This window comes from Rosa rugosa, chromosome 1 (genome assembly GCF_958449725.1).
Source record: "Rosa rugosa chromosome 1, drRosRugo1.1, whole genome shotgun sequence".
NCBI lineage: Eukaryota > Viridiplantae > Streptophyta > Magnoliopsida > Rosales > Rosaceae > Rosa > Rosa rugosa.
The window spans coordinates 36,951,247-36,978,741 of record NC_084820.1 but is presented as its reverse complement, the minus strand read 5'-3'; the positions used below and the strand labels follow the sequence as shown (position 1 = coordinate 36,978,741).

Sequence of the window (27,495 nt, the reverse complement as noted above, 5' to 3'; positions counted from 1 at the left end):
GAATTTGAACTTTTTGTTATTTTTCAATCAAAAAAAAATGAAAAAAAAGAAGAAGAAAAAAAGAGTCTAGTTCTTAGGTTTATTTTCTGTTGAGTCTTTAGGGTTCTTCCAAACTCTATGATGAGCATGAACTGTTTACGGATTTATATTTTGGTCACAAAAGGAATGCAAGCATGTGTTAGATTCTTGATTTCAAATAATTGTTAATAGATTTTGATGATTATTGTGCTTGATTTATATACATTGATGGTTGGATTAATGTAACACTTGAGAATTGATGGATGCATGCTATGCCATGTTAAACTTGATTTAAACCCTTGTGAGCTTTTGATCCTGTATATGTGCTATTTCTTTTCTGAGTGCTTAGTGTAGAATCATCTTATTTTTTTGACGAGGATTTTGCATGATCTCATCTCTTATTCATCTTGGTTGAGACTCGGATTCGACTTGCATATTTTATAAGGACAAATGCTAGAACTTGCCCCAAAGCCTCTTGAAGCGTATGGTTGAATTGCATGATGGATGGGAAGGGATAAAAGCACTAGGATTACCACCATAGCAAAATTAACCTGTGTCCCTTTTATGCACACAAGATGTGCAATCCCCTAGTTAACCCCCTAGAGCCTACATTAAGCCTTTTTGTTTCATTACCCACGAATTCCTTAACCCTAAGCTTAGTATAGATTTATCCTTACCCTATTCTAAGGAATTAGTGGAGCAAATATTTTTAGAGATATATGTATGTTCAAGGTACTTTTGTAAGCAAGTGTGGGGGTAAGACTTGTCCATAAAAAAAAAAAAAAAAACAATATATGTATGCCGAAACAGAAAAAAAATATGAAGAAAAAAAAAGTATACGGCAAAAGAGAGGGAAAAAAAAGTGTATGGATTTTAGTCCCCCTTTTGTGAATAAGGAGCTTATTTTTAATTGAAGGCCTGTTCAAGAAAATTTGGCCTTTGTCCTATTTCACAAGTGTTAGAAGAAAGGTTTAGAATGAAGCAAAGGCCCAAGAAGATGACATCTGGCCTTGAAAAATTACTTGCTTCATGTTTGAAGATTGATTACCTTGAGGAGTTCCAAGATTCTTTTATCTCTTATGTTTTTCTGGTGCTCCACTAGGTTCTTTAGGATCTTTGAATTTTCCTTCCTTTTCTTTCTTTTAACCTTAATCCTTGGCCCCATTACAACCCTGAATAAAGACCTTGTTGATCTTTGAAGTTGTGCATTTGATTTGTGGAGACTTGTGTAGAGGGGTGAGCATATGGTGTCACTGGCATTTCATCCGAGTCTTGGCGTTCCAATCATGGGATCATATGTAAAAAAAATTCAGAAAAAACCTTTCTTTCTTATTATTATATGTGAGCTATTTGTTTGTCTTATTACATCATTCCTCTCACATATAACTTGAGCGAAATATATGCTTATACATCAAGTCAGAAAATCATGAGTGAAAAGAAATTGAGAGCATCTTTGTGAGAAATTGAGTTGACGCGTGTTTGACCCATGAATAAGTTGGTTCTCCTTTGTTGCACTAGTTTGATTGTTCATGTATTATAAATTTAGCACTATGGTTATCAAAATAAATTAGCTCTGAAGTGAAATTGTGAATTCTGATATGTGACTGCTTGAATTTTGTTGATCATACTAGTGGGCATTATAAGTTCTCTGAGATGTTTGGAAGACATTAGGTCCGTGTCTTTTGTTATAGCAGTTAGTTTCTTTTGTTTTGCTCGAGGACTAGCAAAAGATAAATTTCTCATGCTTGTCTACCATCTGAACTCCCAGAATATTCGCCATATTTTCGCGCAAGTGGGGAAGCACACTCCTACTGAACACCACATTACTTTTCTGCAAGTTAACTTGTTGCCCCGACGCTTTCTCATAAATATTAAGTAACTGACGAATAAGATAACAGTCCTGAGGACTAGCATAGGAATATAACATGCTATCATCAGCAAAGAGCAAGTGACTAATAACAGGAGCCCCATCACAAATGCATAACCCCTGCCATTGACCACTAGAAACAGCATGACAAATAAGAGCCGATAGACCTTCAGCACATAGAAGGAACAAGTAGGGTGAGATAGGGTCACCTTGCCTCAGACCTCGCTGCGGAGCAATGAAACCCTTAGCATTGCCATTAATGAGAAAGGAATAATGTACCGTGGACAGAAAAAACATAATCAGTTCCACCCATTGACTAGCAAAACCCATCTTGAGCATAATTTTCTGCAAAAAACTCCATTCCAGCCTATTATAGGCTTTGCTAATGTCCAACTTAAGAGCCAAAAAGCCCTCATGACCTCGCTTCAATTTATGCATGTAGTGAGCCACCTCTGAAGCCACAAGTGTATTATCAAAGATTAGGCGATCTGGTACAAAAGCACTCTGTTGAGAGGAAATAAGAGCTGGTAGAAAGCTCTTCAACCTGTTAGCAACAACTTTGGAAGCAATCTTATAAATGATATTGCACAAAGCTATGGGTCTCAAGTGTGACATATTCACCACTTCCTTAATTTTTGGAATCAAAACCACATGAGTAAAGTTCAAATCCGGGGACATCTCCAATTTAGTCAACATAGACATAACAGCATTACTCACTTCATGACCCACCAAGTCCCAATATTTCTGAAAAAAGAAAGGAGACATACCATCAGGCCCCGGAGCTTTGGACGGGTGCATTTGAAAAAGAGCGTCTCGGATCTCCTCCATGCTATACGGAGCCAATAAGGTCTCATTCATTGAATCCGTAACCCTTGGCGCAATGGTTTGTAGTACCATCTCCTGAGCTTCCAAATCTGAAGGCTGAGAACTAAAAATGGATTGGAAATAATCCAAAACAACTTTATCGATCCCATTCTGTGAATCCTGCTAGACACCATTGTCATCAAAGAGACCCTTGACTTAATTTTTTTGTTGTCGATTAGAGGCTCTCTTATGGAAAAATTTGGAGTTCCTATCTCCATCTTTGAGCCATATTGCACGTGAACGTTGACGCCAGTAAGTCTCATCTATCGACATCAATTCGTTCAATCTTCTGGAAAGTTGTTACTTAGCTTCCTGGTCATCTTGATCAAAGGGCTTCTGTAATAGGGTGTTAAGCTGTGAGCGAACTACCTCCACCTCCTCCCTCCGGCTTCGGAAAACAGTGCGATCCCAAGTCAACAACTGGTTTCCAACTCCTCTTATTTTCCGACATAACTGAAGCATAGGGTTCCCATTATAAGACTCACTCCATACTTCCTCCACCTTCTGTGTAAAACCTTCATGAGCACACCACATTTCCTCAAAGCGGAACCGCCTTCTCCTTCTCTCCAGCTGCGGCGGCTCACGACGCACCTCCAGAAGAATGGGAACATGATCAGAACGACTAGGGTGCAAGTTCACCACCCTAGAGAAACTAAACTCTGTCCTTCATGCTAGTGAACAAGTGCCTCTGTCCAAATGCTCTTTGATGCTGGGACTGCTCCACATGTAGATACCACCAGCAGCTCCCATGTCCTCCAAGTTACAGTCCGACAAAGCTTGCCGGAACGCCTGCATCTGGCCTTGACTTCGAAGCCGACCGCCTGACTTTTCCCCCAGGTCCAACGTTAAAATCTCCAACAACAATCCATTTCTCCGCCGGATCACGGGCCAAGGATCCCATTAAATCCTAAGAGACATGGCGTTGACCAGTTTCTGGGTGCCCGTAGAAGCCGGTGAAACGCCATTCCATGTTGTCTGGCCCTTTCACCATCGCATCAATGAAATACCTGTTCACATCTCTTACCTGGACAGAGATCGAATCATCCCACATCAATGCCAGACCTCCTGCTCTATCCACCCGATCAAAATGAGCGATGTGAGGGAGTCCCACCGATCGAAGGAGTGTCTTATGCTGCTGTTTGGTGCAATGGGTTTCACTAAGAAACACCAAGCACGACTTATGCTTCTGAATCAATAACTTGAGGGCATGCCGAGTTTCTCTGTTCACAATACCTTGGCAATTCCAAATCAAACAATTCATGGTGTGGAGGCAAGGTGTCGAGCACCTACTGAAGCCGGAGATCGGCACTGCAGAAAACCCTAGAAACAGAGGCGGCAACCCTAGTTTCAAAAAGTTCTCGATATTTTAACTCAAATTTCCGCAGAAAATCAAATTAGATTATTGTTTAACATGTTTAATATTTTAAAGAAGGGATGTGTATTAAGTGAATGAGTGTGTGTATATAAAATGCAGTATAATTGTTCAACTTTATATATATATATATAGGTTCAAGGTTTTGTCTTTTGCGAGAAAAACTTCCTCTTGTTTAAGGAAAAACGTAAATTAACAGAGAGAGAGAGTAATGTTGCAGAGAGAATGGAGATTCAAGTGTGTTTTCATCTCATACAAAAGAGGTATTTATAGGGATACATTTGAGGTGTGAGTGCTTAAATAATAATGCAACTTGATGGCATCTTCATTTGCAGCTTCACATTGTGGCATCTTCATTTGCAGCTTCACATTGTGGCTGTGATGATGATGATTGTCATACTTGTTCCCCTTTGGCATAAAGCTTGTCACACAAGTCACTATACCTACATTATACACTCAAGCACCTACTCAAATACCTATCTTATACATGATATAGACATTTATACTACAACACTCCCCCTTGGATATTTCATGTCAATAGTATTGTGTAGACCGTGCGCTTCGAAGTTGCCTAGTTAAAAACCTTACCAAGTAATAAAACCCTGTGGGAAAAAACAACCTTGGTCAAAGGAAAAAAAGAGCACAACGCGCATTGAGTGTGGAGTATGTTTCTGGATACTCCCCCTGATTTAGACTCTTTCTTGTGTCTCCCAAACGTGGTGCTTCTCTTGTTGCCTCATTAAAAACCTTGTCGAGTAACAAAAACCCAGTGGGACAAAAATTACCTCGGTCGAAAGGGAAAAAAAGCACAACACACTCTTCACGTTTCGAGACCATATGTGTAGACATCTCCCCCTCTGATTGATCTTTTGAGGAGAGTCAGTTGTTGCTGATTTATGCTTGGTGTTGTCGCTTTTGATGTAGCCTTGCTTCATTCGTTCAATAATAAGCAGCATTATCCTAAATGCTTGTAGGCTCATCTGTGGTAGACTTTAAATTAACCACAACTGTTCGTACATGCGTAACTATGGATTCAATCCATATACATTCATGATCTTCTTCGTGAAGAGCAATAATCTCTGCATTGTTCGAAGATATAGCGACTAAGGTCTATTCTGTAGACCTCCAAGATATCGCGATCTTACCCATGGTGAACACTTTACCAGTTTGGGAAGACCTTTGTATGGGTCAAGAAATACCCAACATCAGCAAAACCTTCCAAAACACTGATGTCATTTTGGGGTAGAGATAGAAAACGCAGGCCAGCGTTTGGCGGCGTTTCTAGTGTGTGATGGGTCCGAATCCATCATCTTTCTATAGGGATAGAATAAGCCCATATCGATCGTACATCTCAAGTTATCGAAAGATATCTTTTACACCAATCTAATGGCGTCGCGTTAGCGCAGAGCTATACCTTTAGATAACAAGTTCATGGCAAAGTGAGATGTCCAGTCTTGTGCATTGAGCTAAGTACAATAATGCGCTTTATTGTACTTGAGTAAGGCACTTCAGCCTCTCTAACACATCTTCGTCCGATCATCCATTTAGACGAAGAGGATCCTTTTCAGGATCAAGACTACGAATGATCATGAGGTGCTTGAAGGCTTGACCTCGTCAAAATGCCTAAGCATCTATCAACACGGTGCTCAAATTCAAAAACCGAGGCTTAATCGTGTTCCCCAAGAATCCTTCATCTCAAACTCGGATTTCAAGTGTTCAGCGGTTTCCCTTAACTCTTTAAGGGCTTCTAATAAAGATCATGTACAACATGAAAATAGCAATAGAATCCGAAACTTGTTATGGAAACGCGCGGGCATATCCCTTCTCAATCAAGTAGTCACTTTAGTGAGCGTTTCAACTCTATTGCAAACGCGCTCCGTGGCCTAGAGCCACTTGATTTGGGTAAATAAAGTTTCACTATGAACTTTCATGTATATTTCGTATCTAGATCCCCATAGAGATACGTAGTGACCACATTTATAAGCTGCATGTTCAGTTATTTGGAAACTACCAAACTGACAGGGTAGTGGATGTAATGTCATCCATTACGAGAGAATATGTTTCATCGTAGTTAATTCCAGTGCGTTTTGTGAGAAGCCTTGCGCCATAAGGCGAGATTGCCATCTCGTTTTCTCAACACGCTTTCTAACGAAGACCCATTAATCAATAGGTTTTATGTAAGGAGGTGTTGGCATCACTGGCTCAAAAATCTTCCTCTTCGTTTAATCTGGATTGCATCTTTCCATTTAGGCTCAATTTCTCTACGTTGGTATTCATACTTCAATGGAGTGTGGTTCGATATCATTGGTTTCAACAAACTCATGCGCAACTACATCATCAATTATGATGGAGTTTCTTTTCCATGTCTCATGTATACTAGTGTAATTTCATAGAGCTCTATATTCTCAGGAATAGGTTCTGACGTTGAGGTGTCCCCCAACGATAACCATAATCTGGAAGATACTCATGAGACGGATGTTGAGTGTCGATGATCCAAGGATGCCAAAGTCTCCTTCGAATCCACGGGCTTCCCACGCATTCTAGCTGGGGCCATGGCCTATAACGCCAAAGTGCCACTTTCTATGGCGTTGGCGCCTTGCCTACCTCTGTGTAGGGTGGCGCTACGTCCTCTTGTAGGGATGTCCTTCCTTGCAGGCATTTTTGCAGCAAATGTGTGTGATCTCGTCACTTCAATAGGTAGGGATCGAGATGAGACATAGTGGGGACAAGCTACGACTTTTCCTGTCGTTCCTGCTGAACATTCATGTTCTTATCTCCCCCTAACGACGGGAAGACTGTCTCATCAAAGTGACATCCGTAAATCAAACGGTAAGGAGATCGCCTGGCAAGGGCATTAAGTGGCGGACGATTGTTGGAGTCTCAAATCCAACCAAGTTGCTCACTTGTTTTTAAGGACCTACCAGAGGCGCTGTGGCAGCGCAATTGGCACATAAATGGCTCACATTGGCACATAAATGGCTCACTCGAATGTGCGTAAGTACAAAATATTTGTACCCAGTCACTAGCTGTAACGTAGGGATACATTGAGTGGCAGTAGGTCGTAGAGGAATTAGCATAGTTGTATGCGATATTGCATCACCCCAAGTGGATATAAGGAGATTGGTGCGCATTGCCAATGTCTGAACTACCATCGCAGTTATTTCTGCGAAACCATTTAGGTGTGTATATGGGAATGTGATGTCCAACATCAGTCCCTTTGCAATAACCATCGAAAATCTTCGATGTATACTCACTAGCATAGTCAAAACCCAATTGACTGAATGGATGATCCGGGGAGTGAGCCCGTTGTTATATGATTTGTGCTAGGAGTATAGCATACGTAGCTTTTACATGTGGATAATGGCACAACACGTGATCAGTGTGTTTGCGTGTCAACCAACATCATGAGATATTTAAACGTCCGCAAGTTAGTTGAATAGGTCCATAAATTTCACCTTGGATTCTTTGTAAGAATGGTATTTTCTTTAGTGTCCTTTGCATAGGATGGTCTCGATCCTATCTTTGTTAAAGAGCAAGCTTTGCAAAACGAAGTAACTCTTTGGACCAATCTTTGGTTCGTACTTCTTTTCGTTTTGAGGAATGGATGTCCGTGAAGTCTTTAATATACGGAACATCATATCACGACCTGGATATCCCAAACGGTCTTGCCAAAGCCTATATGTGTCAGAATCCCATAAGTCATCTCTTAGCGACACATAAGTTTCTCTAATACTCGTTTATGTCCGTAGTCATTAGAGGCGATGCAAAGGAACTCTTGTCCATTCTTACAATGTGTTTCCACATAAAAATCATTGGCTCTTATATCTTTCAAGTAATAAAGTTCGAAATTTAACACATGTCCATGACATTGAATAATAATGCGACACTTTATTAATAGCCAATGATTACATCAAAGTTTCCAAAGTCTATTCCAAAATAAAATCAAATTTATACAAATTGTAATTGCTCAATCCGTTTGGTAATTCCATTGAAATATGACCAGGGAAGTAGAGAGATGTTGGTGGAGCGAGGCTCGCTTAAATACCCAGATCTCAATTACTTTCCTAGACATCATACTTCATTGGGTACGCCACATGAGAAAGAGTCAATACAATTGTTATTTATTGACTAAGGCACATTTGCCGTTTATTGGAAAATAGAAAAGACTATTCTAATCAAAGTCTGCGGCATCCTCGTACTCTTTATTTGCAGCTTTGAAGTCCTCAGTGGTGAGAGTGATATCATCACCATCTTCATCTTCAGCAAGATTGATATCTTCATCTTCAGCAAGATTGGTTTCTTGCTCTCTCAATTGCCTATACTCCTTGTAGCTTTCAGCTAGTTAGGTACTTGCATGGCATTGCTTGAGCCAATGCTCAATTGATCCACATCGATAACACATGTCATTGTGGTTACCTCCCTTCATTTGAGGTGCAGGTTGTCCACGTTGTGGATATTCCCTCGGAGGGTTGCTGCTACTACCACGTCTCATGGTGCGACCTCCACGGCCCATATTGTTACCGTATCCTCGGCCCATGTTGCTACTGTATCCACCTCTCCCACGTGTGTAGTTTCCACCACGTGTGTCCGCTCTAAAGTTGCGGTTTCCTTCTTTATTGGGGCGGTTATATGGACCCATTCGTCCTTCTTGTCCCCTGTTATTAGGGTACCGCTCCTTGTGCCCTCTCTTGGGTGCATTATAATTCGCCTCACGAACGTTTTTGGTTCCAACGGGCCTTGAATTATAATTCTTTACGAGGATGTTGTCATGCTTCTCAGCTACCGACAAAATATTGATGAGCTCATTGAACCTCGTAAGTCGTTCAGCATTGAATTCAATGCGATATTGCTTTGATAGTATAATTGCTACGACGGGAAAGGTGGAGAGTCTTCTCAATTAGCTCTTCTTCTGTGAGAGGTTTTTCACAGAACTTCAACATGGCTTTTAGCCAAAGAGCTTCTGAATTGTATTCAGCAACAGACTTGAAGTCGGAGAAGCGTATATTGTTCCACTGAACCTTCAAGTCAGGGAGGAGGGAATCTTGGATATTATCAAAGCGCTCTTCTAGCGCTACCCATAGGTCCCTTGCATCTTTAATGGACATATACTCTAATCTGAGTGCTTTGTCCATATGGCGTCGCATCAAGATAATTGCTTGTGCATGCTTTATGGGTGTTCGTTGGAACACAAGGCCCGCGTTTGGTGCCTGGATTATGGGAAATATCCCTTTCGATGTGAGATGGTTCTCAACGTCGGTTTTCCAACTATGGTAATCCAAACCTGTTGAGTCAAGGATTTGAAAATCGAGTCTAGGTTCATTCGACATCCTGAAAAATAGGAAGAGAAGATATATTAGTTTCGGAGTTTAAACTTCCACGAAAACTAAAATAATAAGATTTCCGAGCTATGCTACCAAGAAATCAATTTTCAAGAATATTTGGATTAGACCAAAACAATGATGTTTGCGGACGCTCTTAGTCCGAATATTATGAACACTCTTAGTTCATTGATTACGAACGCTCTTAGTTTGTTTAGGTTGAATCCCCACGATTCCGCTTTTAGTTGATAAATTGATACTTGCGGACTCTCTTAGTCCGAATATTATGAACACTCTTAGTTCATAGATTACGAATGTTCTTAGTTCATTTAGCGTGAATCCCACGATTCCGCTTTTATTTCATAAATTGATGTTTGCGGACGCTCTTAGTCCGAATATTATGAACGCTCTTAGTTCATTGATTACAAACGCTCTTAGTTCGTTTAGCGTGAATTTCTATAATTCCGCTATTTAATTGTAAGTTCCCGAAAAAAGAAAAAGGAGGAGAAAAATAAATAAAAACTCAAAAGCAGGAACTTTTAGTAAAGAATACCTTGAAATAGTGTTGTCGGAAATGACCGAAAAGTTGCCAAAAAGTCGCCGGAAAAGTGTCCGAAAAGTTGTCGGAAAGTCGCCGGAAAAGTGTCCGAAAAGTTGTCGGAAAAGTGTCTGGAAAGTCGCCGGAAAAGTGTTTGGCAGGTGGCTCGGCAGCTGCTGCGCAGGGACTCGGCAGGAGGTGCTGCTTGCTTTTGGCGGAATAGTGAAGGTCCCAAAACAACTCCGATAAGGCTGAAATTTGGAGATCAGATAGAAGAGACAGAGACGAACAACTTTGGTGAAGGAAAGATTTTGATCTGAGGTCCCAATCAAGATTTTTCGGGGCATGCAAGCAGGCTGATCTGCACAGGAACCAGCATGCTGAACAACTCCGACTTCAAATGATGTACAGGTCTCAAAACCACCCCAATAAGGCTGAAATTTGGAGATCAGATAGAAGAGACATAGATGAACAACTTTTATGCAGAAAGTATTTTGATCAGAGGTTCTGAACAAGATGTTTCGGGGTGTGCAAACAGGCTGATCTGCACAGGAACTAGCGCAGGGGCAGCGCACGGTATGGCTAGCAAGGGCTAGGAGCTCGTGCTGATAACGTGTTTAAGGAAAAACGTAAATTAACAGAGAGAGAGAGAGAGAGTAATGTTGCAGAGAGAATGGAGATTCAAGTGTGTTTTCATCTCATACAAAAGAGGTATTTATAGGGATACATTTGAGGTGTGAGTGCTTAAATAATAATGCAACTTGATGGCATCTTCATTTGCAGCTTCACATTGTGGCATCTTCATTTGCAGCTTCACATTGTGGCTGTGATGATGATGATTGCCATACTTGTTCCCCTTTGGCATAAAGCTTGTCACACAAGTCACTATACCTACATTATACACTCAAGCACCTACTCAAATACCTATCTTATACATGATATAGACATTTATACTACAACACCTCTCTTTTTTTTTATGTGGTTTTCTGCTGGAAAAAAGATTGTGTATTGATGCACTCGAGAGATGCGCATCAGTTCAGAACAAAGTCAAAATTGCAAGTATTTTCTATTCAGTTATCATCATCAATTGAACAGAAGATTACTTCATTCTCATTCTCAAAACTGCTCGAGGTTGGGATGAGTACGTAATTTCATGCAAAAGCCTGATAAGTAGAATACTGAATACTGAGTAATTACATAAAATGTCGATCAAAATGACAGTAAATCAATAGGTGATTACAACTACTCACTAGTCATAATGCAACTAGTTACCAAACTCAGACTGCCTACCTAAACTGAGCAAATCTTCTCTCCGACTAGGCATCCGTCTCTTTCCTCACCTCTGCTGTGGAACAACACAACAGATTCGTAAATCGAGTTGCCATCATCGTGACCATTCAAGCTCCGAATCTTCTCCAAAGCACCATTCTTGTCATAAACCTCTTGCAAAGAGTACACAAACCCTTTCCATCCTTCCCCAAGACCCTCTCTACTCAGAGCTGGTTCAGGAAACTTGTGAAGTAGACTGAGAGGGTGAATTTCAGAGTTGGGGAACTTGACGAATAGCAGTTTGACTTCCGATCAAGTATTGGATGCATGCTCATTTGCCCCATCCTCTGCAAAAGAGAATCTCCTATTAGAAGTTAAATCAGCAGAAGGACACACAAGCTAGTAGGATCTAGTATAGACCAAAGGAACAATCTCAAGTCTAAATTGTCCGATGGCAGGTCATTGTTACAACCTTGCATACCTTCCCAATAACTCTAATAAAGTCCAGATGCTTGGAAGAGATGCTCTTGACTCAGCTCCATCATCGGCCCATGTGATTAACCAAAAGATTTTCTGTGACATAGCTAATCAGTCCAACTTGAAAACCAAAAACTTCAAGTTATGATATAATATACAAAAAGGTATGCACGTAGCTTTCCAAACTCTGATAGTCTGATGCCATTCTGAATGCATCAAGCTTCAATATGAGCAGTACAAGTAGCCTGGTGCGATTCTCATCTACAATATATACATAATTAGATAAGATGCTCAGCTGCCTGACTAAGCTACTCCAACCTCGGTATCTGATTAATGAAAAAGGTAAAAAGAAATTAGTAACATAGCTAATCACTCCAGCATGAAAACGAAGAACTTCAAGTTATGCTATTATTATAATTATATGCAGCGTACCAAATTAGCATCCCATAAACTCCAATGCCATTCTTAATGCTTCAAGTTTCAATGTAGTAGCATCTACACTATATATGCCAAATTATGTAAATAGAAGAATTGTATAACCTGAATTTGAAGAGGATAATCAATTACAATTTATAAACTATCCGAGTATTTATTGAAAATTTTGTATCTGAAATGTCAGTGCAAGAGAAAGACAAACCTGAGGAGGTGAGGATCATCTTGTCCTTGAGAAGTCCAGAATCCTTTCAGCTCTATACATGACCGAGAATCATCATTTCCTGTATATAAGCAACTTAAATTGGCTAATAAGCCCAGAGACTTCATACACAAATCAGACATTGCAGACAAACATATTAGCTTACCAAAGTACAATTCGATCAGGCTCTCAACTCCAAGGCGATTCTAAATGCTTCCAGCATCGGTAAATATTAGCTTTACATGTATCTTGGTACGATTTTCTTCTACATTAGATACAAAATCAGAGGACTTAGTAACCTGAATCAAAAGAAAATAATAAATTCTAAACAACTTGCGTCAGAGGAAGCGGAATATTATTAACAGTATATGAAGATATAAGTTATAATCAGCAGTAAAGACACAGGCACAACCTAGGTAGACCAAAGAAACAATCCCAAGTTGAACAATCTTCTATGATGGCTCATAGTCACACCTCACACCTCAAAACCATGCACAGCTTCCTAATAAAGTTGAAACACTCGAAGAGATGCCTCAGCTGCTTGGCTAGGCTCCATCCATAATACATCGAATTAACCAAAAGGTTAAAAGCAATCTGTGATACCGAACCCAATAGATAATAAGTTGAACTCATAAATCTATGTGGAACAACATTGTTGCAGCAATGGGCTAAATGCTAATCTCAGTCTTCAAAACATGGCAAAAGTGAATTTTCATGGAATGGACCTCGTGGTCATATCCACTCTTTTCTTCCACACCTCGAATATCTTAAGCCAATAGCACAACTATTTCATGCCATGGGATCAGTCTAGTTTGTAACATAGGCTTACTTAAGATGGTTATGAAAAATTACCTAGTTTAGGTAAGATAGCCTGCCTCATCCATCAGTCAAATAGGTGATACAAAATAAGTTTGTAATTGCATGTTGTAATATTGTTGCTTGACATTCTACCGCAAGGAATGGTGGTTTGACTGCACCTGCAATATATTAATTGGATTACGGTAAGAAACTTGCTTAAAATAATGTGAATATGAAGACACACTTGTCTTAAATAGTAAGAGATGATTTTGAAAGAAACAGATATGAATCAAATAAAGCTGGTTGCAAGAATTTCAAGCCAATGCCAGAGACACTCAAAACTCAAGAACTTCAAGCAAGTATATACAGGCATGTAGCTGTTTTGATAGTATACTTGTAACAGGCCTATGATACTGTAAATAATTAGTACTAGAAAGTCCATAAAAGTTTTTTGATATCAGTAGAAGTTTTGATAGTCATGTTACTTTACAGATTTCTATAGGAATTTTCTCTGCTCATCACTGTTTTTCAGTTGGAATGACAGCACATATAACAATCTTGCACCCTATAATTCTCTATCTATATATTTTCCTTAAAATCAACTTATCTAAATGTAAAATAATAAAAAAATCTGTTACTCATACCTTGATTATCCTCTCTGCACAAGTAGAGATCAGCATACAGGCAAATTCGTATCAGCAAAAAGGAATAGGGAACGGAGACCTGGGCTGGGCTCCCAATCAAATATTGGATGCATGAGTACTTGCCCAATCCTCTGCAAAAAGGAATTAATCTCCTAGTGACGAGGGGAAACAAAAGTAAATGAAGCAGGCTTTGTGTCTACAAGCAAATTACCCTTCTTTCATCTATCATGGCCACCCCACAGCTTGTCAAATGTAGGTCTGATTGGTGCCTCAGATGCATTGCTCCAACAGTCCAACCTAGGTGCACCCAAATAACCAAAAAGTTAAAGCAATCTATGATCCTTAACTCAGTCTCACAGTCACAGTCTTACAGAGCCATATATGTGCCACAAACACACATGAACTGAGAACTTTAGGTTATGACATAGACAGCTTATCATATTAGCATCCCATCAGCTTTGCAACTCCAAGGCCATTCTAAATGAAGCCTCAGTGTGAGCTGTACATGTACGTTGGTGCGATTTTCTTCTGCAATACTAACATTAGTTAGACTTGACTATATCTTGAATCAAAAGAAAATGATAATTCTAGGTAACATAAGGTTTTGTTATGCTACCTAAAGATTTCTTTTGAATTATTCTGGAACTTTCCACACAACATGAAGAGTACCTGAGGGTCATCTCATCTTCAGGAGTCTAACCAACAGAACTTTGAAGCCGAACCTCCCAATTCCATACACAGAAGGGTGCTTGCAATCTTTCTAAAATGTACTTGATAGGGACCCAAGTTCCAGCATTAGAGGAAGAAGAGTATCATAACCAAACAGGAAGGTCTTCAAACTGGCAGCCTTCAGTAACCTCATGCCTTCTTTCAATGCTTTAAGAACATGTCTCTAACTGGTGCTGTTTGTAACCTCTTAAGCTCCTGACAGTCATGATCACCTATATCACACTCAAACATTAATCTCTCAAGAAAACCATCTGATGCATCATTCTCATGTCTATATAATGCATCAATATTCTCACTTCTTTTTCCTTGCTAATTACTGATAAACACCAAATATACTAAACATGCAAATTTAGAATTCTATGGCAGGAGTTATGTACCTATATAAACAATGACGATATAACTTAGACGAGCAGAAGGATACACAAGCTAGCATAACCTACTTAGACCAAAGGAACAATCCCAAGTTTAACTTCTCCAATGACAGCTCATTGTCATAACCTTGCATAGCTTCCCAGTAAGTCTAATAAAGTCCAGACAATGGAAGAGATCGATATTCTTGACTAGACCGTCCTCGGTCCATGTAATTAATCAAAAGGTTTTACGAGACTTGCTAATAGTCCAACTTGAAAACCAAGAACTTCAAGTTATAATATAATCTACAAGTTGGTACTTATGCAGTTTCCCAAATTCAGATGCCATGATGAATGCTTATGCATGCAGCTTCAATACGAGCAGTACAAGCAGCCTGGTGCGGTTCACATCTACAATAGATACATAATTAGAGGACTTATCTATAACTTGGTTTACAGAAGAAAATCAATAAACTACCAACTGTCAAAAGATTTAAGGGGAATTCCCTATCTGGAACGTCAGCACAAAAGAAAAACAAACCTTAGTGGTGAAGATCATCTAGTATTGGAATTGGAAGTCCAAGAATCCCTTTAGCTATTCACGTGGGCATGAATGATCATCTGCTGTATAAAAGCTACTTAGTTTTGCTAATAAATACAGAGACTGGGCATAAAAATCAGAGCATTGAAGTTACCTGTATCCTGAAAAAATCAAGGTGAATACGGCTAAAATTGATAGAAAGTTGAGCATCGATCTGAGGAAGCACATGTATGACCACCTCAAGTGTTTGACCTCTTTCGTACCCTCCTAGGTTTGGTCTATGCTATAACTCTGCTAGCTCATGCTCAACTAATCACTGATGTATCTGAAGGGTAGGGGGGAAGACAATGCCTGATGCTCAATTGATGTTCCCTTGTCCCCTAGCTCCAATATTGACTTCCATTGGACATGCATCCCTAGAATACATAATGGTAAAAGAAATGATTCAATTATATAACTAGGAGTCCCATGCATGTGATCAAAATAATAACAGATAAGTGCACATATTAAGCTCACCAGGTTGAAATATGACGAATGATAGAGAACTGTGCTTGTTTCAAGAGAAGCTGAAGCCTGGAATGTGTCGAATGATGGAGAAATTACACATCCAAATAAGAAATATCCCATTAATTAAATGAAGCAACTGTCACTCTAAACATTGAATCAAATGTACCTTTGAGATGCGTCATCCAGATTAGTCTTCTATCACGATGGTTGGGATCTTGGCCCACTTCTCACTTATTCCTTGTCTGTAAAGGTCTTGGAGAATTGGAGATCTAAAGATGTGCAATTTCTGTAGTGGTGTCTCCCACAGGAAGTCCGGCAGTGCTTTTAGCTTGTAGCAGTACCCAATTGTCAATTGAGAGAGGTATGGCATGATTGTAATATTATTAGTTTCCACTCCTACCCACTCTTCCCATGCCCCCATGTTGTAGAAGCCGAGTTGTTTTAGCTTGGGGAATGATATGAAAATGGAAGACGAGGAGGAGGAGGTTTGCCCATCATCTATTCCCAAAAACTCAACTCCTACCTTTGAGACTCCATGGAGTTGCACAATATGCAATGATTCAAGGGACGCCAGTTTCCCTAAAGGAGGCAAAACCCCACATTCCGTGCAAGTCTCAAGGATGAGCATTCTCAAGCTGTGTAAATACGACAACCAATGGGAGAAGGCGCCACCTTTATAAAACTAGATGTATAAAGATTCCAAATCTGGATGGGGCTCTAAGCCATTCATAATTTCTCCATGCTTTCCTTCATCAATCGAGTAAAACTCTAGTCTCAATTCCAGGAGGTGAGCCTTATTCACCATGATTGCTGCTGCATTCTCCGCCATATTTGGATTTCCCAGAATATGAATAGCAAGAGTCCCTTGAAGCTGGTTCAAGTCTTTCAGATGTTCCAACTTGTTTCCTTCATCACCACCGATAATTGGGACAACAAACTGATCTAGCCTTGCAGATCTGTTAATTTCTCAATCCCTTCAGTTAACTTTAGCTCCCAACAGCCTTCAACATAAAGATGCCTCAAGTTAATCAGCCTTCGGACATCTACTTTTTTCAGATTCACGCAACGAACAAGTCACAAGGTTTGCAGGTTGTATAAGCTGCCCAGGGCACTGGGTAATTCCTCCAACCCCAAATTCTCGGATAAATCGAGATACCTCAAATGTATCAATCCACCTATTGTCTCGGGAATTTCTTTGAGACAACCCTTCCCCCGCCAACCACGCAAGTCTAATGTTCTAAGGCATTTCAATTGTACTATCAACTCAAATATTGGGCCAATGGAATATTCGGATGATTGTATAGCTATCAAGGTACGTAATTTTTTATAATTAGGGAGAAAAGTTTGCAGAGAATCACCCTCGGTTGCATGCACTAAGGTCAAATGATGAACTTTATCCTTTGACACATCTCTTCTCTTACTAGCATCCAACTCAAAATCCAAAATCAAACATTCATTTTCTGTCAAATATCGTAGAAAGTCATGTACAATATCATGAATTTTGCATTTTATGTTTCCATACTCAAACTGAACATCCTCAATATCTTGAAAAAATGACCGCATTGCTAAGTCATCAAAATAATTTTGACCAACCACTATCTTTTCTTTACTTTCTTTGACATTCAAATAATCTTGCGACATCCACAACTCAATCAAACAATTCCTATTGTACACATAATCTTTTGGAAATGTAACACAATACAAAAGACAACGTTTGGTTGCTGGACTCAAATCATGATAACTTAATAGTAGTGGTCGAAAAACATCTTGTTGAATCTCTTTCAATTCCCATGTCTTACTCTTTAAAACAGCTTGCCATTCATGAATCTTTTTCTTATTACGCATGAGGCTTCCTAATGTCTTTGCAGCAAGAGGCAACCCATTGCACCTTTTCACAATCTCTGATCCAATATTTTTAAACTCGGTGGACACACTACTCTCATCCATGTCTGCACTGTAATAGAACAATGACAAACAAAATGCTTCACCCAACTCCTTCAAATGGATCAATTGAGTTGTTGCTTTCATTAAAGTAACAACCTCCTCCTTTCTAGTGGTCACCAATATCCTACTTCCTATACCACCATTACGTAAAGGTTTGATCAATTCTTCCCATTGATAAGAGTTTGGGCTCCAAACATCATCTAAAACTAGGAGAAACTTTTTACCCTCAATCAATTTATCTATACATTGCGTCAGGGTTTGCAACACATTTGAGCTTTTTGAACTATTATCTTTATCTATTTCTTCAATGATAGCTTGAGCAATCTTGATCTCTTCAAAAGGGTCCGAGACACAGACCCATATTCTCTTGTCAAAATGAGATTTGACATTTTCATCATTATAAACAAGTTGAGCAAGAGTTGTTTTCCCCATTCCCCCCATCCCTACAATAGGGATGATAAGAGGAACTTCCTTTTCTTGACTACTCTCACTTATCAACTTGCTAACTATGAGGTTTTTCTCCTTATCTCGACCAAATGTTTTAATATTGGGAAGAGAAGTAGTTTTTTGTCGTTGAGGTAGAATCCCTTTAAGTTAGTGAATCCAATTCAACATGGATCGCATCTTTCCATTTAAGCCAATTTTCTCTACGTTGGCATTCTTCAACAGAGTAAGGGTCGATGTCATTGGTCTCAATAATTCCACGTCCTCATGTACACTAGTGTAGTTCGTAGAGATCTCTATATTCTCATGAATTGGTTCTAACATTGAGGTGTCCCCCAACGATGTCTCTTGGACATAACCACAATCCAAAATATTCTCATGAGACTGATTTTGAGTATCAATGATCAATGGATCAAGTTGTGCCAAACTGGCTCTCTTCTTAGGGCGAGAATCCATCAAACCTATGGGTCTCCTACTCTCTCTAGCGGAACCCATGGCCTATGACGCCATTATGCCACCTTTGTGGCGTCACCATACTACCATCCATGGTAGTGGTGCAGTTCCCATCTTCTCTGGGTGGCACCATGTCCTCTTGTGGGGACATCAATCCTTGCAGGCATGTTTGCAGCAGGTATATGTGATCTCGTCACTTTTAGGGGATCAAGATGAGACATAGTGGGGACAGACCACGACAATTCATGTCGTTCCTGTTGAACATTGACGTTCTAATCTCCCCCTAACGACGGGAAGACTGTCTCATCAAAGTGACAATTCACAAATCCAGCGAAATAGAGATCGCCTGTCAAGGGTTCTACATAGCGGACTTATAGTTGGAGACTCATGTCCAACAAATATATATATATATATATATATATATATATATATATATATATATATATATATATATATATATATTCATTCGTTGCAATGACTCATGTTGATGCGCTGTGGCGGCGCAATTGGCACATGAACCGCACACTCAAATATGCATAAATACGAGATATTAGACTCGAACCCAGTCACTAGCTGTAACTCAAATAAAAGTTGAGTGGCTGCTATGAGTGGTAGATGAATTAGCATAGCTGCATGCGATATTGCATAACCCAAGCGGAAATATTGGTGTGCATTACCAATGTCCGGGCTACCATTGTAGTCGTTTAATGGTGGCTTTTCCGCGAGACCAATTAGGTGTGTACATGGGAATATGATACTTGATATCAATACCCAATGATATGCAATAGTCATCGAAAATTGTCGATGTAAACTCTCTAGCATTATCAAGTCAAATTGACTGAATGGGATGATCTCGGTAGTGAGCCCGTAGCCATATGTTATGTGCTAGGAATGTAGTATAAGCAGCATTACGAGTGGATAATGGCACAACACGTGACCAGTGTGTTTGAGTATCAACCAACACCATAAAACATCTATACGGTCTGCAAGTTGGTTGATCAAATCCATAGAATTCCCTTAGATTCTTTGTAAGAATGGAATTATTTCCTCAATCTCCTTTGCATAGGATGGTCTCAATCCTAAATAACAGGCTTTACAGAACGAAACATGGGCTTTATAATCAACCAATGAAGGTTTTGGTGAAGCCATAATGTCACAATAGACTTGAGAAGTAGAGAGAGGAGTTTATGGCGTCAATGCCATGTATTTGCTGCAGGGGGTAGGCGGCGCCGACCATGTATGGCCGGTCTTTGCACAATCATGGCGCCATGAGGCGCATGTGAATCTCCTCAAACCAATTCGTGGTTCTTACTTTGCTTCGTTCTGAAAATGGATGTCCGTGTAAAGTCTTTAATACACGGATCATCATGTCAAAGCCTATATGTGCCAAAATCCCATAAGTCATCTCTCATGACATGGTTGGATTCAATAACTCAGATAGTGGTTGCATACAACCCACTAGAGCGACACATAAGTTTCTCTAATACTCGTTTATGTCGTTTATTTTTGGTTGGATTCATTGTGAACGCTCTTAGACCGTACAGCGATCTTATAAAATGGAGAGGGTATCGATAAAACACCAAAAATCCGTTCTCTTTTTTCTTTCAGTTGGCCAAAAGAAATGATAAAGAATAATGCTTTTTCTTTCATGTTTTGCTTTGGTCAGAATTCTTTGAGTAACATGAAGGTCTAGAATTTTGTTTTGCCTTTTCCCTGAAGATGTTCTAACACGCTCAAAATTTTGGTAGAAGTTGGCCGGCCCTGTCTAGCATCAACATCTATGCACTTGAATAGATCTGCTTTAGATCTTTCATGGACCCAAATGAACATTTACTATTCTGCTTTTGGGATGAGGACTCGAATAATGGAAAAAAAAGAAAGGAAGGGTCGATTCTGCTCTTTCAATATTGTTTTTGAGTGACCTGTACCATACCAGAAAAGAAAGGACCGGGGGGGGGGGGGGTCTTAATGCCAAGATTGGTGCCTCAGCTGCTTGACTCAGCCATCCAAATAACCGAAAAAATCACTTAGAAACCATCTGTAATAATGCTCGACTATGTTGAACAATGATGAAAGTCAAGAATACAAATAATAGCAAGCTGCCCTTTGTCTAGAAATTGGTAAAAGATAATGACAAAAAGGATTTAGACATGAAAATGTGTTTCTTCTTCAGAAAATACAGCCGCTTGCAGTTGCAACTTAGTTAACTCACATGTGACATGCATGCAGTTCCACTCCCATCCATCCCTTACAACTCCAATGCCATTCTCAATACTTTGAGCTTCAATATTAGCTGTACATAAGGTGATTTTATTCTGCAATAGATACAAAGTTAGAGGGTTTTGACTATCCTGGAATACAATTAATTAAATAATCAATTCTACAGAAACATAAAGGTTTTCTTCTACTACTTGCCTAAAGATTTCTTTCAAATTACATATTACATAATCTGGAAATTTGCATGCACACAAAATTAAGAGTACCTAACGGTAATCATCTTGTCTTGGGGAGTCTAGCCATCACGAATTTGAGGCCTAACATTCCAATTCCCTAGCCTACAGAAGTGTTGTTGCAATCTTTTTACAAATTTCATGGCCATATAGTGTGGATGGATGACTAATCTGACCAAGAATGTCAGGATGTGGGGCTACTTGATAAGGAGTTCAGTTGAAGCATCTGAAAAAAAAAAGTATCACAATCAACCAGGAAGATTTTCGATTCTGCTTCAAGAATATGGCTCTGCCTGATGCTGTTTGTGACCTTAATTCACTGATAGACTTGATCGATATTAATGTTTCAAGAAAACCATCTGATGCAATAATGCGTCCTGTTAAATGTATAATGGTTGTATGCAGTCCGGAAGAAGCAAATGACCTCGATGTGGCCTGTCCTCTGGAGTAGATACATGAATTATGCTTGATGCATGAAACAAATGCTGCCCTAGATAGAGAAAGGTCTGTTGAAGAAGTCATAGAAGGAAATAGGTCATAAGAATGGAATCGTGTATGAGCATCTCCTAAAAGTGCAGTCTGCCAATAGACTTTTAATAGGCTGATGAATAATGTAATGTACAAATACTTATTAATGTATAAATACTTGCTAAATGCTGACTAGTAATTATGTTTAGCAGATGCATACCATCTTGCATATGAAATTGTCTTAAAAGTTCCATATGAAGGTACGTTCTTCTTATCTTCCTGTCAAGACTTCTGAAAGTAATCGACAGTTCCATGTAAAGAAGTTTCCCTGCCGTCCATCACTTTTTTTTTTTCTTTTTTTTTTTTTCAATTGGAATGACACAATATTGAGCAGACAATTTTCAGCGTGAGGAAGTGGGATCCAGAAGGTGCAAGAACAATGTAATTAAGAAATTTGTGATTTGTACCTTCATTCCTGGAACAGTCACTGGTTCTGTGGCAGTTAATATTCTGGCTTCGACAACAAGCTAGTCAACAATTCTTCCTTAATGTATCTGTACCAACGAGCTGAAATGAGAGAAGAACTGTTGGTGGACAAACTGTAAGGAAGATTCTGTTGATCAAGGATAGTGCTTATACTCTCTGCAAAAGTAGAGAATTTCCAAGGCAGGTTCAAAGATGCTGGTCATTTGATGTTAGTGTATCACTCTGTCACAACTGTTTGGAAGTTTATCGAGCTGGAATTACAATCAAGTATTGGCTGATCATTATTCCCATCCTCCACCTAGCTAGGTACAACCGAACTACCAAAATAAGTTCAAAGCAACCTCTGATGCTCGATTTAGTGCTACTCATAATCTAACAGAACAATGTTCAAAGTCAATAATAATAGACAAAACAAATGCTCTCTAGTAATTGAATATAAATAAAAAGCGAGTAGACATTTCTCAGAAAATACAGCTGCATGCAGTTGCAACTTGAGTCACAAGTAACAGCACTCTTCCACTACCTCAATGCAGCAACGCACCAGTTATGACAGTAAATCAATAGGTGATTAATTACAAGTACTCACTACAATCATAATGCAACTAGTTAATTACCAAACTCAGAGACTGCCTACCTAAACCGAGAAAATCTTCTCCATCTCTTTCCTCACCTCTGCTCTCTAATTCCATTATTTGTTGTGGGAGTTACAGATTGTCCGTTTTCAGGGCATCTCAAAGTGTGCCTGCTATGATTTTTGGACCTGCATGGTTTATTTTTTACTGTAAATACGTTATTCTTCAGGTAGTTGTTGATTGTTGTAAAATGGCTGTTGAGAGATTTTGCTCCTCTAGTGACATCGAAGCGATTGATTTTCTGAGAAAAGTATTGGTTTTAGTAACTTTCTTGCAATATTTAACATGAATTGTAAGAGTATCAGCTGGGAATGCTAACATCTTTTAGGTTTTTTTTTTTTATGATTGTTCAAAGTTTCTTCTTCTGCGAGAAAGACTTCCTTTGTTAGTGGTTTTCTTCTGCAAAAAAGGTTATGCATTCACGCTGTGAGAAATTATCATCAGAAGTTTAGAAAAAAATTGAAATTGTAACTACTGTGTTATTCAGTTACCATCATTACTTGAACAAAAGATTACTTCATAATTATAATTCCTATTCTCTAAAGTGCTCAAGGTTGGGACGAGTAGGTAATTTCATGCAAAAGGTAGGCAAGTAAATACCGTATACCGAGTCAAACATCACATCAAATTTATATATAACGAGAGTCTATTAAAATGACAGTAAATCAGTAGGTGATCACAACTATGTCGAGTCTCACTACAATCATAATGCAACTAGTTACCAGATTGAGACTGCCTAAACTGAGCAAATCTTCTCTCCGACTTGGCATCCATCTCTTTCCTCACCTCTGCTGTCGATCCACCATAACAGATTCATAAGCGAGTTGCCATCATCGTGACCACTCAAAGCACCATTCTTGTCATAAATCCCTTGCAAAGAGTACACAAACCCTTTCCATGCTTCCCCAACACCCTCTCTAATAAGAGCCGGTTCAGTCCACTTCACAAGTTCCCTAACATAGCCAACATCAGAGAACAATTCCTCAGTAATAGGTACAATAGGCAGCAGCTGGATACCAAGTAGGCACTCTCTCCGCTGTGCAGGCGCAAACCAAAGATTACTGTTTCTCTTATTAGCCCACAGCAGTACTCCAACTACCCGACTTTCCTTTGTGTAATCTGGTGCATAAATGTTATCTCCCTCTCTTACATGGCACCACATTTGAGCTGCCTGGATTTCCAATGCTGCAAGCATTGACCCTGTGGCCACAAGATCAGTGTCTCCATATGCTAATCCCAACAATGCAGCTGAGTAGTTAGCATTCACCACCACCTCGCTAGTGCTCTCCTGATTCCTGCTCTCTCCAAATTCAGTCACCCATCCTGCCCAAGAATGCTGTTTATACAAATCAAAGCACCTCAGCCTTGGATAACTCGAACCTGACCTCCTCTCTAATTAAGTTCATAAAATCCGCGGCAAATGAATAAGCTTGAGGCTTATACTTCATCCCCCATTCCAAGTCAATCTTAGCGAGCACTGAAATGCCATACGGAAAGTAACCCAAGTGATAATGGTGATCATTGTTGTTAGTATAGGAACTTGTATGTTGGCATTCCCTTTATACAAAACTAGAGAGTTCTGGCTTAAGAGGGTGTGTGAGAAGAATGTTCTTAGCAATTGGAATTGAAGGTTCTTGAGGATCATGTTCTAGGCCTTCGCACCCTCATTGTTGGGGTTAATGCTCAGCTTGACACACTGGTTGTTAGAAAAATAATTAGGAAATTGCTATATTGTGAATCAGTATGTCTATAAGAAATCACTGTAATTCAAATCAAATACGATATAAGAAAACTAAAGTATGAAATCTTAGAAAAACCTTTGACAGAACGAGGCTAGAATTTGATTCTATAGCCTTAAGACAAATCGCCCCTCACAGGTGCTTGAAGGTTTGAATTGGCGAATGCCTCCCAGGATACAACGATCTTTCTTCTTGCAGAGAAAGCACTTTAATCAGCAAGAAACGGCGAACCAATGTAGTGTTTGAACCTTCTCTGTTTTTAACTCTAATATGAAATGCAGAAATTCTTTGAATACTAGATGAATTTTCTGATGCAAAAGTTGGATGCAAAGTGGTGGGATTGGTTCTGTAGATATAGGAGTCTGAAGCATCTATTTGAAAGGTCATACATTTCTACACAACAACTTCCACGTTGTGTTTAGTTTGAAAGGTTATAACCTTTGGATAAGATGATCAGTTACTTCTTTCATATATATCAAAATTGTTAATTTGAATTTTCATTCAAATGAATTTAATCTAATTTAAATTAATTAAATTTCCAACACTGGTTACCCGAGTTGGTGGGCTTGAGCACTTGTTTCTGGATTACATTCGTGCTTCTCATCCACCCACTGCTGTTGGTCATTCTGATCCTCCGCCTGGCGCTAGTTCTGCTACTGTCCCTGCCGATACTGATCTTGCCGCTGACGAGGCTGCAGTGGTTGCAGCGGTTGAGGCTACTACTCTTACTGAGGATGCTGTTGAGGATGTTCCGGATCCCCTCGCTCCATTTTCTGTTGACATGGGAGGTTATCACTTTGCTCTCCCGGCTGGTGTTCGCATTGAGTATATTGATTAGGTCCCCTTGTCATTCCTAGACAAAAGGGGGAGAATGATTCTTGCTAGCTTGTTCTTACTTTTCTGTTTTGGTTTCCTTGTTGCTAGATGTTTGTGTTTACCTGAACTATTGGTTTGAAGTTGATCATGTGACTGTCGACTGCTTTGAACTTTTGATTAATGCAATATCAGTTGTTTTTCACTTGGTATGTTGATTGAGTGTTTCAGGTACAATGGAAGTGTCTGATATGATGGAAGACGGTTACTTTGAGTCTATGATGAGTAGAGTGTAGTTTTGTATAGGAATGCCAAAGGGGGAGATTGTTAGTATAGGAACTTGTATGTTGGCATTCCCTTTATACAAAACTAGAGAGTTCTAGCTTAATTAAGAGAGTGTGTGAGATGAATGTTCTTAATTAGCAATTGGAATTGAAGTTCAAGGCATGTAACGCAAGACAAGACCCTACTGATTCGTATGGAAGTTCTTGGTAAGATTCATTCATTACATTGTGCATGATTGAGTTCCAGGATTGTTAGCTGTGGTTCAATCCTGAGGTGGTCGATCTATTTAGTATTCTTACTTACGTGTCTGGGTTTTTAAAAGGGTTGTCATATCAAGTGTTTCTGTCAATGTTTAATTCTCTTATTTGGACGTGTTTTGTTTAGAGCACATATTAGGTTAAAATCAGTTTTTATTGCATATTATCTTTTAGGGAAATTTGTTTCCTATTAGGTGTCAATTTACTTTTATTGGTTGCTTGACACGTTGATTTCTACTTGTTCTATTTTCATTGTCTTGGGATAACAATCTTATTATAATCCTTGAGATCAGTTTTGAGTGTACATCCCAGAGTGTTGCCTATTCACAGCCCGCCCTCACCCCGGCCATTCTAGTACTTTCAATTGTAAACTCCAAACCCGACATCTGCACCAGAATCCAATGATCCTTGTTTAGTAACAATGCCACCCCATTCACTCTCATACAAAAACCCATTCCCACCAAAAGTCCCATCCAAAACCATGGCTCAATTGCATCCCTCAAGTACTTCTCAATCGCCAGAATCACATCAACATAACCCATCTCCTCAGCAATCAAAGCCAGCCTCGCCGCCCTGGCAACCAACTTCCCTAGAAATACGAAGACTCTGTCACAACTGGTGTCAAACTCAAACCCTCCACATCTTGGCATAATGCAGCCATGATCTCACTTTTCGACTCTTCCTTAACACCCTTAATCGAATGGCAAGTAACCGAAACAGGCTCTGGCCTCAGCAGCCACGAGTCCCCTACAACACCAACAAGCTCACCATCAATGTTCCTATACTTAACACCCTCCAAAACAGCCACATAGTCATCATTCTTAAGAAGCTTCACATGTAGAGGATGAGGCAGCATAAGCAAATCCCCAGACCTTTTTGCTTCCCACTTATACTCCAAATTAAACCCATCTCTGGACACAGCCTCACCCGATATCGGGTACCTAGATCGAGCCTCGGATTCTGGGTCCGGCAGCACGGCAACCCTCACAATGCTGGAAAACCCAGAAGAAGTGATCACAGACAAGTTGTGGTCAGTCAAATGGATCGGCGAAGAGGTGTAGACCAGCCATGTCTGATCGTTACTGAGCTGGATGGTGTGCTTGGTGTGATCTTGGCTCGAAGAGAGAGATAGAATGGCGTGGATGGTTGAGAATGATATTGAGGTCTGGTTCGAAACAGAGTATGTGAGATATGGGCTTCCCCGGACGAGAAGGAATGTGAGATTGGAGGAAGGGAAGTCGAGGGTGACACCATTACACCAACAACGACCGGGTTAACGGGAGGGATATATCATCATCACTGATGGAGGAGTCCGAGTGCCTGAACTTGAAGGATGATATCTCAGACTACCTTGGGGTTACATCTTTCATATTTAGGTACTAGTGACTTGGGGTTAGAGTTGCTGTACGAGTTATGGCGCGCAAATTTTAAATATACTAAAGCTCAGTTGCCCCATTCCCGGTTCATCACTGTAGACAAAGTGGAGTGACGGTTTTGCCCTTATTATTTTGATGAATGACAGTGTTGCCTGAGAAGTTCGGCTATAATTCTGGGTTCTTCTTCTTTTTGGAAGTATCTGTTTTCACTATCTCCACACC

The 27,495-nt window shown here is 39.7% G+C and overlaps 1 protein-coding gene, 1 long non-coding RNA gene and 1 pseudogene across 2 annotated transcripts; all 3 read right to left on the bottom strand.

Moving 5' to 3' along the window:
- Positions 1 to 13,227: 13,227 nt before the first annotated feature.
- On the bottom strand, positions 13,228 to 16,200 carry LOC133736394 (uncharacterized). Its single transcript, XR_009859535.1, has 9 exons — positions 16,093 to 16,200; positions 15,936 to 15,992; positions 15,574 to 15,835; positions 15,420 to 15,499; positions 14,906 to 15,289; positions 14,416 to 14,740; positions 14,011 to 14,327; positions 13,800 to 13,930; positions 13,228 to 13,334 (listed from the first exon to the last, which is right to left on the bottom strand). It is a non-coding gene; the product is annotated as an uncharacterized LOC133736394 (long non-coding RNA).
- A 408-nt stretch (positions 16,201 to 16,608) lies between these two features.
- On the bottom strand, positions 16,609 to 18,311 carry LOC133727047 (putative disease resistance protein RGA3). The gene is made up of 2 exons (XM_062154676.1): positions 17,083 to 18,311; positions 16,609 to 16,882 (listed from the first exon to the last, which is right to left on the bottom strand). Exons 1-2 carry the CDS (start codon positions 18,309 to 18,311, stop codon positions 16,609 to 16,611), a joined length of 1,503 nt encoding a protein of 500 aa, XP_062010660.1.
- Positions 18,312 to 23,539: 5,228 nt separating this feature from the next.
- LOC133727037 (glucan endo-1,3-beta-D-glucosidase 1-like) lies at positions 23,540 to 27,155 on the bottom strand (annotated as a pseudogene).
- Between the last annotated feature and the right edge of the window lie 340 nt (positions 27,156 to 27,495).